The following is a 15,327-nucleotide window of genomic DNA, read 5'->3' as shown; positions in this document are numbered from 1 at the left end:
AATATATTGGACCAACGAAGTACTGCCATTACAACTGTGACTTTTGTGACTGGCTTTAGTTCTCTGAGTTCATGTAACAAGGTATTTCAGAGAAAAAATGCACGATCATAAAAATATATTATGAAGTGACTTTGCATATTGATACTTGATAAAAAGAAAATGTCAGATTTGTCAATTAAATGAAATACAAAATGAAGAGCACTTTCTTAAATGCGGCCTTCATAAGAAAGAAAGAAAAGTGACCTCAAAAATTTTATGCTAGCTCCCAAAACTTTCTGACAAAGAAATAAAGAGTTCTTCAAATTGCTAATTACTTCCATAATTATTTTAATATTCGAGAGAACTTGAAATGAGTACTACCAGTACATTTACTTTAATTTATTGTATTAATTTAATTTTTTCATTGCATACCTTTATTTTATAATCAAAGTTCTATAAAGAACACAATAACAACAAAAGTTTGCGTATGATCAAAACATTCAACAATGAAAATAATAATGAAGATTTTGAATGTTTTTTCCCAGACATTAATAATTTTTACACTGTAAAATTCGATTGTATATAAATACTAGTGTAATAAAACTGTTTTATCATTGTAGAAGTGGAAATAAACGACGACACAATTTTCAAAATTTCATTTTCCCAAAAAAAGATTCCCTAATTTGCCACAGGATGAATGAAAATTCCCATTTTCTAATTTTTTGCAAGAGGAGTGCTCGACCAAGCGCCCACTCCTAAAGAACATGTTTTTGAGGGCTGAGTACCCTGGGTATTAAGTTGAATGAATACAGTGATATGCATTTGTTTGAACAACAGGGACACAATGTCATGTAAACTGTAATGACCTGACAAGGGTATTGTGTTAAGTAACCTAATTGTTATATAAATAAATACCCGGTACCTAACAATTAATGGTAGTTATTTAAGGTTATTACGAGGATACCTCAAAGTATGCATGAAGACAGTACACAGCTGGAGTATCAACCGACGCGCAGCATATTTGGAATTTGCATTTCCTAATATGGTAGGATGAAAATACCCTGTAAAATACCGCAAAATTACGGCATGCTGCAACTTATGGCGTTACGGTGACAAATGTATAATAATGATGTTTATGACAAACTGTAAATTTCATTTCCATTTTTCTTATTAAGATAAACAATTTATTAAGCAAATTGTCAAAAATTTGTGGTATGCAAATTACGCAATAAAATTACATCTGACCTCAATTTGCATCTCTCTTACATAAATTAATATTCAATATTGAGCAATGAAAAACTTGTCTTTTTAATAAACTGTGCCAAAATGAATTCCAATAGCTGACATTGTAGTTCTAAAATGACTGACCATTGCTACGAGCTGAAAAAATAATAGAAACATGTTTTTGAGTCCAGCAAACTGTTGAAAGTACCAGTAACCACAGGTTACACACGAAGGACTGACTCCGAAACATTTCACCCTGAATGGATGGTGCCCTCTTGTACCAAGCCTCTCTACACCTAAATATATTTTAGAGTTTAAGGATGTAAATATCTTACCAGTAATCCAAGGAGTACTCCATTTGAAGTCAATAGACCAACTACAAGGGTAGCAATTACTGAGATTGACCATCTACTTTGATCTGACGTTTTTGAAAACTTGACAATGACCATAAACATTATTAACAGGCTAAATATCAAGGATATAACACTGATGACCAACGCTGGTGACCATTCTTCTTTTGTACAATGATCCAAATAACACACAACGAGATAGACGAGCACAACAATTGTCAAGAATACTGTAAATCCATATAACAGTTTGAGTACAATTGTAACCTGTGAATGAATTCCAAATAAATACATGTACTGAGTAAGATTAAATTTAAAAAGCTCCAATTAATTTAAAACAAAAGCTTACAAAGAACTCCTATGTGCTTGAGGGTATTGTCAGAAAAAAACAGATATAAGAAATATTCAAAATTCATTAAAAAAATTTAAACTAGCCTATTAAACAAACAGCATTTGCTCTTTGAGATCCACAATGTGAAAGCAATGTGATCCCCATAATTGAAGTTTATAATACTACACTAATGTCAGTAAAGACACTTTTATTTCTATATACAATGACTTTCATTTGAAATCAGTTGATTGTTCAAATCAAAATGAGACAGGTACATCCATCCATTCCATCAGTAAGATGGAAATCACTAATTGAGTTACCGGTAATAAATATTTCAGTTGAAAACAAATAATTTATAGTATACTTTAGTGTAAATAGAAAAATTACAACAAAATGGAAAAAAAAATATTGTACATCTATGGTTTGTGGTCTGAGGAGTATATCATGTTAATCTGTTTAGTGGATCTTATAAAACATTGACATGTATGTGAATCTTTAGTTGGAATCGAGCTATCAGTGGGAAAGTTAGAAATTGATTTAGAAATTTAGCAGAAATCTAATTAGGCTTGCACACATTACAATATTATGTGTACTAATTAAGTTTCATTAAAATCCATCCTTGAAATATTAGTGGAAGAGACATATATACACATATGTACAAGCATGTACACACACAGCAACCACAAAGATTCCGATTGTGTGCTATTCAAACACTGGAGTAAAAATATGTATACCCTAAAAATATTTTTAAAAAAGAAAGAAACAAACAACTCTTGTGTGCTGAGGGTATTGGAGGCATGAAGTACAAAATAAAGAATACTGCTTTTACTATATAAAGCACATTATTGACATGCGTCTTATTTTGACCATTATCTACATTTAAGTACGGTACATGAGCTTCTAATATTGTAAAAGTCAATGACGACGTAACTAATTTTGAAATTTTATTTTTCCTCAAAGACGTAATATCCCCCTCAATCTGTCACATGGTAAATTATAATTGTCATTTGCACTCTTTTCTGAGGGGGACACTGAGCACTAACACGGTCCAGTACGGTACATACAACAATTATAATTTTTTAATAAAGTCATGACCATATATGAGGCTTGATATTTCGGTCATATAAGTTGTCCAATCAAAATTATATAAATAAGGTCATATGACCATACATGGTCACCTGACTTACCTCATGACGTTTCCTGTTTGTATCTGTTACAAAAAGAATATAGATTTTGATTATTCTATGTACAACAAAACAATATATTTGTGTGTGTCATATAGGATAAATTGTATAATTATACAATTGTTTAATTTGAATGACAATTTGAATCTTAACGCTGAATTAGTTGACAGAATTTTGTGGAGATATAGCAGCAGATTAAGTATGTTTAATTATTATGCAAATACAGCTAGTTATGTATGAATTTAATTTATACCAAAAATAATTGGATCTTAAAGTGTTCCATAAATTATGGATTTTAAATTCATCTTAATTCATCTTCATCATTCTTGAGATGGCAGTGGATCAAGTGTGATAAATTATTATCTGATTTTGACTACATCAAAAGATCTTCTAGCTTAATACGCAGATCAAAACAATCTTAATTACATTAACACTAATTATTAATTGCTTCATGCTATCAGCTTAGCAATTTAACTTTTCGGCCATGAAAAAATTCTGCTAGCCATTTAGAAAATTGGAGCAAACTGCTTCTGAACCTGAAATTTCAGGAGCAACTTTGTTTTATGCGTAAGATGCATGTTATGGTATTTCCACTATCTTGAATTGTACACAAAGAAAGTATTGGACATATAAAGTTAAGTTCTATTATTTTTTATGGCAATAATTTAATTCCTACCATAGTTTTGAATAGTGCGAACATTATTCAGTGAGTAATCATTTGGTATACTGTAGAATACTTTATTTTCGCTTGGAATTTATTTTCGCTATTTTCGCTGAAGGGATGATTCCGTGAAAATAAAATCCAGCGAATATACTTTTTTTCCGATATTTCACATTAATCTCATCAAAAATCAGTGAAAATAAATTCCAGGCAAAATGCCCAGAAAGCCTTTTCAGCGAAAATTAATTCCAGCAAAAATAAAGTATTCCACAGTATATTATTTTATTTAGTGATTTCATATTTTCAAGAGATAACTAAGCACCCCTATTCTACACCAATTTATATATAGAGGATATCTCATTAGGAAACTTACAATTATATCAGATTTAGAAAACAAGTATCGGAAGCTATTTTCATTTGTTCCAATATTTTACAGCTTTTACAACCTGAGGTTGTGCGACGAAAGCATCCTAGCTTGCAAGGACGTGTAAGCCATACGATCGAGGGCAGCAAAAGCGATATCCAGTCCATAAAGGTTTTATTATATACCTTATAGGTCTAATCAAAGTTTTATCATGGAATGTGAGGGCACACTTCCCATAGTCTTATAAGATACAAGATATATACTAATCAAAACAATTTAAGGAACACTTGAATATTCTCAGTTACAGCAAGATCCTTTATTTCAGATAAACCCATTTGGTCACATAATTGACGTGAAACATCTGCACAATGAAACAGATGATAAAGAATGCATGTAATCATTACACATTTCGTTACATGAGTTATGAAAGAGGGAAGGGTTGAAAATGAAAATCCCAGTTCATGGAACATTTCAATACTGGGTGTGACCACCTTTTGAAGTAACACATGCAACATTAATGTCGCCTCATGGATGTCACTAATCTCTGCCGTGAACGTTGTGGAATTGCTTGCCACTCCTGGATCAGCCATTGAGCTAGCTGATAACAATCCACTGGTAGGGGATGATTGTCCATAACACGAAGACCAAGTTGATCCCACAAATGTTTAATTGGTGCCATGTCAGGTGAATAAGCAGGTCAATCTATTCTGTTGATGTTGTGTTGGCATAGAAAATCTGTGACAACACATGTGTGGTGTGGTCTGGCATTATCATCCTGTAGGACTGCTACAGCTCCAATCTTCTGTAGACAAGGCAACTGACAATAGGTCGCAGTATCTTGTCTCTGTAACGTAATCCAGTTAAGTTGCCATCAATAACATGGAGAGGGGTCTTTTGGTGTTAGCTAAACCCATACCATGATGCCACCACCAAACTGGTTGTGCTGTCTGATGGTGGCATCAGTGAAGCATTCACCAGGGCGTCTATAGACAAGAATATGACCATCATTGTTCTGCAAAGTGAATCTTGACTCATCTGTGAAGATGACAGAACACCACTGTTGACGTGTCGAATGAATGTGCTGTCGAGCCTAGTCTAAACAAGCAGTTCTGTGGCGTGGGAGAAGGACTGGCCTAACAGCCTGGTGTCTAGGCATGACATTTCTGGCTCTTAGACAGTTCCGCACAGTCTGGTCACTCACGTTAGTATGAGTTGCTGCTCTGAGGGTCCGACGTAAGGAATTGGCAGTTACAGCTCGGTTATGAAGGGCTGAGATAAGGAGGTAGCGGTCCTCAGCAGATGTTGGGACAGGTGGGCGACCTGACCTGGTTCTGCCATGTACTGTATGGGTTTCTCTGAAGCGCTGGGATAGTCTGTGAATAACAGATGCGCTCACATTTAGCCTTCTTGCAGCTTCTCGCAAGGAAACGTGCTCATTCAACCAGCCTATGGCCCTGGCTCTCTCTTCAATTGTTAAATATTGACGTGGAGACATGCTTGCAAAAGCTGCGACAACGCCATTAGTGAGTGTATTCTGATTACCATAATTGGCAGATGTAATCACAAGGATGCATTATGTACAGGAAAAAAAATCAAGATTCTTCGAAGCATATAAATTAGAGCAGGTGTGTGATGAGCAATGTTCCATTTTTTCACCTGATTTTTCCCTGATAGAATACGTAACTGTGAAATTGAGGGCGCACCTATTCTCATCTACTGGGTTAAGAAAGAATTTAGACAAGTGTGGCAGATTAAAAACTGCCATTGTGGCAATATTACATGACATCGTTTAACATGGTCAAAACGTATTTGATGTAAAAACTCAGGTGTTCCTTAAATTGTTTTGAGTAACATAATAATAATTTTTACACAAGTAAATTTTTAATGTCCAAGCATTTCCAATAGAACAATGAAATCTTCCAATCAGTAACAATGTTGTGATTCACATAATTAGAATGTTGGTACAATTTCTATTTTCACTCACCTAATGAGCGTATTTATGAAATGTTCATGCTGAATATAGATATAACCAAATGTTTACCCACATCAGCATTTTTCTCAGTCCAAATGTGATTGGGTATAACTCATAACTTCCTAGAGTGGTCATAACTGCAAACTTTCCATCACTAATATATTAAATTTATGCTAACCTGTTTGTCCCGAATTCTGTTGTGTTCCATCTGGTACATCTGCAGTGCCACTACAGAAGTAACATTAAATAATAATTAGACTAAATATTGAACATTGATATACTGAGTTACCATTTTGTTTATGGTGTAGGGGTTAACTACATAACACATCTACTTCATATCATTTACCTTCAATATTTATGATATAAATAAAGACACAATCTGCAGACAGAAACAGTAAAAACAATATTTAAAAAATTAAAAATTAAATTCCAAGAAAATGGGGGATCAAATCACAAAAATAAACTGTGCATATATATAAATACTTATTGTTTTAAAATTATCTGTAAATAACTAAAAAAACAAATCACTGATCATCATTAATTTTCAGCATAATACAATTAAAAAGAATCAGATATTATAACCATATTGAAATATAAGGGAAGAAAATAATTTAAAAGAAAACTAAACAAAACAGAGGAGAGAATTAAAAACGATGTATCTGTTACCTGATTCATGGCTACAAAATAAGTATTAGACACATTGTAATTATAATTTTATAATTGTTTTTTGACTAATATTATTATATCCATTTATTTTGACTTTATTGTACCTTCATATCAATACCTTATTAGATTGGAATATCAGCAAAAACAAGATGCAATTTCATAAAATATACCATAAAACTATTTATTTTCAATAATGTGTTTTAAGTCCACAAATTTGCAAGTGAAACAATGTGTTCTATTGTAATTTGACATGTTTATGTGAATTTACGTAAGCAGATTGTTCTTATTTGTGAAAATAGCGTGATTAAAATTTTGTGAATAATGAATACATTTACAGTATACTGTAATTAGTAGACACTCCAAAAAATCATCAGTGAAATAAGCAACAGGTTATACTGTAAGTAATTTGTGTTCTTTAAAGCGCGGTGGTTGTCGCGCAGCGAGTGTTTGAATTTCATGTAAATAAACAATGTATTTTACACACGTTGTATACGTCGCTATGAGTCCCATATCGAACAGGACGCGGTGCGACGACTGCCGCCCTTTAACTCACAATAACAGTCACTCACAAAACAAGTAGATATTATCCAAGATTATTCTATTGTGATAATTATTAGCAGCACATGTAAGAATAATCATAAGACTTACCGGTACGTTATAAGAGGTGTATTTTCATCTGCTTCAGGTTGTGTAACTATTGGTTCTGGATTTGCATTGTCTGCAAACAAAAGTGAAGAGACTCTATGTAAAGCTACACTGAATTAAATTTGCCTCAAAATCATATTTTGTTTAAAATGTTACTAGATTTTTAAAAATTGGTGACACTATTTGTTCTATTATACGCTTTTGTTAATTACAGAATTGTTTTTATAAATTAAGATTTTAATGATTTAGTATATAATGAATGCAATTTATGGTTTATTATTGGCAATGGCTCTCTCTGCCTATCTCTCATAGAAGAAAAAGATAAAAAATCTCTTGTAATATTGAGCTTTCTTGGCATTTGTAACATTTTGACACTCCAATTATAGCGTTTAATGTTTAGATTGTGCAGTTTGGAATAATTAGACATTTATGCACAAACAACTATGTAATAAATATGCAAATTAGTAATGCAGTACATGTACTTTAAAGTACTAGTATGATTATGAATATGAATATAATTTATAATCTGTGTTAATGCTCAATTATGACATGCATTGACCAAGCTGGCATCCCCCTTTCATATTTTGACACCTCCCATGCCACATTGTACTTCATGCAATATTTGCTCACATTTCGTCCTTCAGTCGGATTTACATTAATTAACACCAGACTGTTCATTTGCTTATCTGTGCTCGCATCCTCTTCAAGCATCAGTTCGTTTTGCCGCACCGTACGATACACATCGTCTCAGCAGACCTCCCACCCACCCATTCATGCAAAGGGCTCTATATAACCACTTTCTATACCATTATCGATCTCACTCAAGTGTAACTCATGTTTATCTGTTCATGAACAACCTTAGCAATAAACAGGAAAGGGGGTTTCCACCACAGACCAAGCAGACTTTACACAGGTACCCACGCTGTCCATTCCCCTGGGGTTGTGAGTCTATCTGCAGGCTCCCGCTAGGGGGACGCCAGCCATGACGCCCGCCTGTACAGTCTCTGCTGGTGGAAGGTTGCAACCAGGTACCACGCGCTCAGCGTCATGATGCAATTCACAGGCGAGTCGCATCATGGAGCTGTTCGCCACGACGTCTGCGTCCACAATTCACTCCCCCTTCCACTTTTGCCAAAACCTTGTGTCTTGTGTCATTTATTGAAGCATTAAATGTGCAAAACAATATGGTCCAATCCAGAATCAATAACAACAAAACAATATGGTCCAATCCAGAATTAATAACAAAATTGTTTTCATCATTCAATTCTTAACCACACTAATTCAGACTATTACCGGTATATATTATCCTCAATGATTTTTCAAGAATACAGATTTGTTCTAAAAAAACAAAATATTCTATGAGCAACCAAATTTTAAATATTGGGTATCTAGCAAAAATATGTATTTCTTTATCAACCAATGATTAGGACCTATTAAATCAACTTGATTGATACCAACATGCATGTGGGGGCCTTAATGCAATAATTAACTCTTGTAATCTAACAATCAACTTTCTGTTTGTATGAAAAAATGTTTTGAAAACTGTTTAAAAGTGTAATTTTATACGGCAAGGGTATAGCTGCAAAGTTAAATGTCATTGAATGAACAAATTGTCCTCACCTGATGTTTCTCTTGGTGATTCATTCCGGTTTTGCTGTGAAGGCAGACTAATACCTTTGATATTTTTATACAACTTGTCATAAAAATCAGGTTCTTCAAAGTTTAATCTGTGGACATCTCTCAGAAAATCTGGGACGTTTGCTTGTTGGTTTTGTACAACAATGATAAGGCGATCATTACGTTTCTCCTTATACATTCGATGTATGGCTATTCGAGCAGCGTAGTTTGTCCATTCGCTATGCTCACCAAACACAACAATGGTCCGCTTGCAATAGTTAATAAAATAATTTCTCTGATCTATTATCGAGCCAGCAAGAAAATCACGTTCTTCAAAAGCTCCTTTAACTTTAAAATCTTTCTCTATACATGTTGCGATTTCCTCAATCAATTGTGAAATTTCATCGGCAGGGTCTCCAGTAATAAAGAAGTCTCGAACATAATGTTCATCATGTTCAGTCATTTTACCAGCTTTTTAAAATTATTCAGTTGTGTGCCCTGGAAAATGGAAACACATAATGATATATATAAATATTAAATTTGGTTAAAAATAACTGTATCAGTCGAAGCTTGGATGACACCTCTCATGTTTATATAGTCAAAACTCAAGCAGTTAGCCAATTCACTAGCAAGTTTGCAAATTGGTTGCCTCAATTCTTCTGAGCCTTGCTGTAATATAGGCATTAGAATTAGTAATGGGAATTTATAAAATATTTATTAAAAGTCATAGTTGCCATCCAGGTTTTAGTGTCAGTGTCATTAAAAAATCTGTGAATAGAGTCATAGAATGCGAAGTAGGTTATTTGAATGAGTTCTATTGGTACAGTGTATTTTACATTTTCAACTGGTTTCAATTTAGCAAATTTTACTTACATATATCAGAAACAATAGTGAAATTAAAATCCAGTGATTCACAGTACACCTTTGCATCAAATTTAAACTCTGACTGATGTGGAATAAAAACTTTTTCTTCGGAAGATTCTCATACTACTAAGAAGCTTTTATTGGTTACAGAAGCCATATCCCATGAGTTTTTAAAGGTTTCACTGATTAATCATAAGCAATTCACAATAATTCATCTTCTAAGGCATTGTGATTGGTCAAGTTGTTTTCAAATATTATTTGAAATTTATTTGAAATTTATAAATATTTTATATAAAAACATTCATGCTTATGTGAGACAAAGTATATGAATCTTTTATTTTTAGGCAATAATATCACTATCACAAAGTTGTTCTCTTGTTTTCTATAAATACCGGTAGTAATAAATTTTAATAGCAGCCAGCTAATCCTAAAATAGTAGTGCACAATATCATGGGTTTTAGAAAAAAAAAAAAAATTGTTTTAGAAAAATCTTATATTTCCAAAGTCTGTGAGATATTATCCTATGTTAATCCCAGTGTTAATCACATCCTGGAATAAACTTCACAACTTTTAATACATGCATCGAATTTCATGTAAACACAATGTATTTTGAGACGGACCGGAACAGGAAGTCAGTAGAAGACAAAAGATTATTTCGTTAGCGTGGGGGAAAGTTTGTTAGCGCGAGGGGGGGGGGGGGGGGGCAAAGGTGTTAATCCGAAAATTAATTGTCTATTCTTGTTTGTGATTGGTCCTAGCAACGGTAGGGGAATCGTGACGTAGCTCAGTCTTTGGGAACGAGTCGCATATCGAACAGGACGCGAGCGACCCGAATCAACAGTCATTCGTCCGAACACATTTGTCCCACAAGTCGATTCGTCCCAATTCATTTTCGTTCCATTGCCTTTGAGCACAGTCCCTCGTTGAGGGACTGTGCTTTGAGTCACCCTAATTGCAATTTTGGGCAGTGTGATGTCAATTTCAATGTTGATGCATGGAGATCCATGGTTGATGTGCAAAAGATCGGAGTTGTACGTATCGGTATGAGAATCTCAAAATAGGGAGACAGACATTCCCGCAGACATTAAGGGTTTGTCCAGAAACGAACCAAACGAGCACTATTAAAAAGACCCCAAACCTGTTACATTCTCCGTACAAAATTAATCAGATACATGTCTACAGGAAAACTTGCAGCAATATTTCTAGTACGCAGTCCATGGGCTTTTGTAGCTCCATGCAGAGATAAAATTCGTCTGGTCCCCTGCCCCAATTTCAACGCTGAGGGCGGTTAAGAAAATTTTCTTAACCGCCCTCAGCGTTGAAATTGGGGCAGGGGACCAAACTAAGATCAAATAAACGTTATTCAGCTCTCCATTTCCCGGCGGTCGAGGCGCAATACTTCACAAGGGATCGGTCTTTTTCTGCTACGAGGGGGGGGGGTATCTTGAAAACACAAGAGATATGCCTTTCAACAATGTAAAATGCTTTATACTAGTATATATATTCTGGCTGTCATTAATACATGTATCTGAACTTCTAAGAAAAACCGTCATGTTATTTCTTAACCAGTAGATGTATTGTCTTCTTCAGAAAGTTTACGATTACATAATCCACAGTCCCTCAACGTTGAGGGACTGTGATTTAAGTAAACTTTAGACCAATTAATTACGCAAATTAGTTATTTTGCCCAGATTAAAGTGCATGCGTCAGATGGCCATAGCCTGTCATTGTTTACAAACAAGAGTCTATCCATGAGCCTTTTTCGTTTTTAGCGTGTGTTGTTATCGTCGCTTGGGACTCAATTCCCGCGCTTGCGCAGGTGATGACCTTTCGGCTTAAATTAGAAGCCATTACAAATCGATCAACACAAACAGCAACAATGTACAAAATTTCAATCCATTTGAGCTAACTGTTATAAAGATATACAAAGGGCACAATAAAACCATGCAGCGCGTCTTCGAATTTCATGTAAATATACCAGTAGTTTACACTTGTTGTATACCTCGCTATGAGTCCCATATCAAACAGGAGGCGGCTCGAGGACCACCGCCCTTTAATTATACAAATTAGCTCATTGAAATGCACACAAATCAATCCATTTTGCCTCCATTTTGAGCAAACTGTAACGAAGCATACTAGAATTAGTTAATTTGTATGCAAATTAAATAATTAGTAAGTAAAAATTACCTAGGAAAAGACATTCCACTAAACATATTGTATATATACATCTACCAACGTTCAAACCATTTTAGAATCAAAGAAAGCTTAGAAAGAAATCCCGTGTGCTGAGAGTATTGAAGACACATTAAAAATTAATTCAAAATTACTTGTACATGAGATATTGATGGAAAAGCTGAAAACTAATTATGTAAATCAGGTAACTAATATGAACAGAACAGAACAAAAACATTATGAATTATTATGCTAACTGGAGAATTAATATGAAAAATTTTTAACCCAAAATTAATCAGGCCTGTCTATTGTCCTAGAGCATTTATGTACCAAATTTTATTCAAATGTGATGATCAGTAATTGAGATATCAGTGTTAATTAATTATGTTAATTAGGTGATAAATATTTACCAAAAACTAATTGTGTCGCTGCATAGTTCTAGATTCATTGAAATGTGATGATGAGTATTCTTTAAAAGTTTCATTAAAATCCAATTTGTGGTTCTTTATATATCAGTGGAACATTATGCAAATTAGGTAATTAATATCCAATTAAAACTAATCAGGTCTCTGCATAATCCTAGAAGATCTATGTAGCAAGTCTCATTGAAATATGATGATTACTACTTGAAATATCAAAAGCTGAAAATTAATTAATTATGCAAATTAGCTAATTAATATATACTGATATTACCGTAAAAACTATCAGGTCTGTGCAGTGTCCTATGACATCTATGTACCAAATTTCATTGAAATGTAATGATTACTACTTGAAATATCAAAAGCTGAAATTAATTAATTATGCAAATTAGGTAATTAATATGTACTCATATTACCCTAAAAACTATCAGGTCTGTGCAGTGTCTTATGACATATATGTACCAAGTGTCATTGAAATGTGATGATTACTACTTGAAATATCAAAAGTTGAAAATTAATTAATTATGCAAATTAGCTAATTAATATATACTGATATTACCGTAAAAACTATCAAGTCTGTGCAGTGTCCTATGACATCTATGTACCAAATTTCATTGAAATGTGATGATTACTACTTGAAATATCAAAAGCTGAAAATTAATTAATTATGCTAATTAGGTAATTAATATGTACTCGTATTACCCTAAAAACTATCAGGTCTGTGCAGTGTCCTATGACATCTATGTACCAAGTGTCATTGAAATGTGATGATTACTACTTGAAATATCAAAAGCTGAAAATTAATTAATTATGCAAATTAGCTAATTAATATATACTGATATTACCTTAAAAACTATCAGGTTTGTGCAGTGTCCTATGACATCTATGTACCAAGTTTCACTGAAATGTGACAATTACTACAGAAATATCAAAAGCTGAAAATTAATTAATTATGCTAATTAGGTAATTAATTTGTACTCGTATTACCCTAAAAACTATCAGGTCTGTGCAGTGTCCTATGACATCTATGTACCAAGTGTCATTGAAATGTGATGATTACTACTTGAAATATCAAAAGCTGAAAATTAATTAATTATGCAAATTAGCTAATTAATATATACTGATATACTAGTACCCTAAAAACTATCAGGTCTGTGCAGTGTCCTATGACATCTATGTACCAAGTTTCACTGAAATGTGACAATTACTACAGAAATATCAAAAGCTGAAAATTAATTAATTATGCTAATTAAGTAATTAATATCTACTGATATTACCCTAAAAACTATCAGGTTTGTGCAGTGTCCTATTACATCTATGTACCAAGTTTCATTGAAATGTGATGATTAGTACTTGAGATATCAGTGGAAAAGCCGAAAATTGATTAATCATTATGCAAATTAGGTAATTAATATTGCACAGATTTTTACCCAAAACTAATCAAATCTGTGCATTAGTTTGGAGCATCTGTGTGCCAAGTTTCATCAAAATCCAATGAGTGGTGCTTTAGATATCAGTGGAACAGTCATGGAACAGTTAAAAATCAGCTGATTATCATGCAAATTAGGTAATTAATATGCATGGATTTTTACCAAAACCTCATCAAATCTGCGCATTGGCCCAGAGCATCTATTCACCAAGTTTCATCAAAAACTGATGTATGGTTCTTGAGATATCAGTGGAACAGACGGACACACACACACACACACACACACACACACATACAGACACACTAACTGTAAAGACTCCCTTTTTTTGTGCTTCGCACACGAGAGTCAAAAAGTTAATTAATAAGCTAATTAGCTAATCAATATACATTAATTAAATTTAATTTCAAAATATCATTAGATATTGATCTACATAAAAAGTATGCAAGTACTTTTTACGATACAGTTGATTAATATGTTAAGTAGCTAATTAAACTGAACAAATTATCATTAAATGTACAAGTGTTAAGCATGTTTCAAGCTTCACCCCATTAGAGCAAACTGAAAATATTGAATTAGTATGCAAATTAGCTAATTAATATGCACATATTAAACAGCGGCTGTTATTGGATATTGATTTACACAAAAAGTTATCATGTGCCAAGTATCAATGCATTTGTGCAAACAGACGCAAAGACACACATCGAACATGCTAAAATTGATAATTATTATGCAATTTAACTAATTAAATATATATTAAATGTGTGCCAAGTTTCATGTCAATCAAGTGATTCAATCAAGAGATTCTTTAGACATCAGTGGAACTTTTACAAAGACTATGTTCAGAAAAATATAAACTCACCAGTAACTCGCCAGTCTCTTTATGTGGCTGGCTACTGATGTGTATTGTGGTGCAAGGTCATCCACCCGGACACTCTCCTTCTACAAGTTACCAATATTGCACAGATACTCACTGTAATTGATTGGTATCATGTTCGACAGAGTGTGCAGCGTATGTTCTACAATGACAGTGCTTCTGACTGCATTCTAAAATTACCGTCGTCGCCAAAGTTAGTTGAAACTTGCTGGGAAATATACTGACATCATGCAAAGACTCGTACATCTAGTTTGAAGAAACTTTAGGAAGGATCGTGTCCAATCACCAGTATTATTTGCATTCGTTCTTGTCTGTTATGTACGTTTGTTTCATAGTTTTATGCATCCATGCTGAGACAATTATGCAATTATCTACATTTCCGATTTAGGCATTTCCTTGTAATAATGTACGGTAATCCACTACCCCTTGTCTGGCATTTCTTGCCCACTCCTCACCCAAGTGGAAATATCATAATATTATTACTAAATTATTAGTTTTCTAGTGTTATATTTCTTATGTAATAATACAATGTTTACCCCACTACCCTTTGTATCGGGTCAGGCATCTCCTGCCCACCC

At 33.6% G+C, this 15,327-nt stretch overlaps 1 protein-coding gene across 1 annotated transcript; it reads right to left on the bottom strand.

Annotated features, from left to right (window-relative positions):
- Positions 1-1,287: 1,287 nt before the first annotated feature.
- LOC146739265 (uncharacterized) lies at positions 1,288-11,117 on the bottom strand. The gene is made up of 7 exons (XM_085502677.1): positions 10,993-11,117; positions 8,994-9,488; positions 7,377-7,446; positions 6,241-6,290; positions 3,069-3,091; positions 1,539-1,817; positions 1,288-1,359 (listed from the first exon to the last, which is right to left on the bottom strand). The coding sequence occupies exons 2-7, from the start codon at positions 9,451-9,453 to the stop codon at positions 1,288-1,290; spliced, it is 954 nt and encodes a 317-aa protein (XP_085358803.1). The 5' UTR covers positions 9,454-9,488; positions 10,993-11,117.
- Between the last annotated feature and the right edge of the window lie 4,210 nt (positions 11,118-15,327).

The sequence above is a fragment of the Saccoglossus kowalevskii genome, chromosome 8 (assembly GCF_978046115.1).
Source record: "Saccoglossus kowalevskii chromosome 8, keSacKowa6.1, whole genome shotgun sequence".
NCBI classification, from domain to species: Eukaryota; Metazoa; Hemichordata; class Enteropneusta; family Harrimaniidae; genus Saccoglossus; species Saccoglossus kowalevskii.
This window is presented reverse-complemented; position numbering and strand designations above follow the sequence as displayed.

Bases quoted from the DNA above. Each gene is read 5' to 3' on its own strand.
- LOC146739265 (XM_085502677.1), bottom strand. From the start codon at position 9,453: ATGACTGAACATGATGAACATTATGTTCGAGACTTCTTTATTACTGGA. The intron at 6,291-7,376 runs GTAAGTCTTATG...TTACTTCTGTAG, and splicing joins ACACCTCTTATAACGTACCG to TGGCACTGCAGATGTACCAG. The intron at 1,818-3,068 runs GTAAGTCAGGTG...ATTCATTCACAG, and splicing joins CAAACAGGAAACGTCATGAG to GTTACAATTGTACTCAAACT.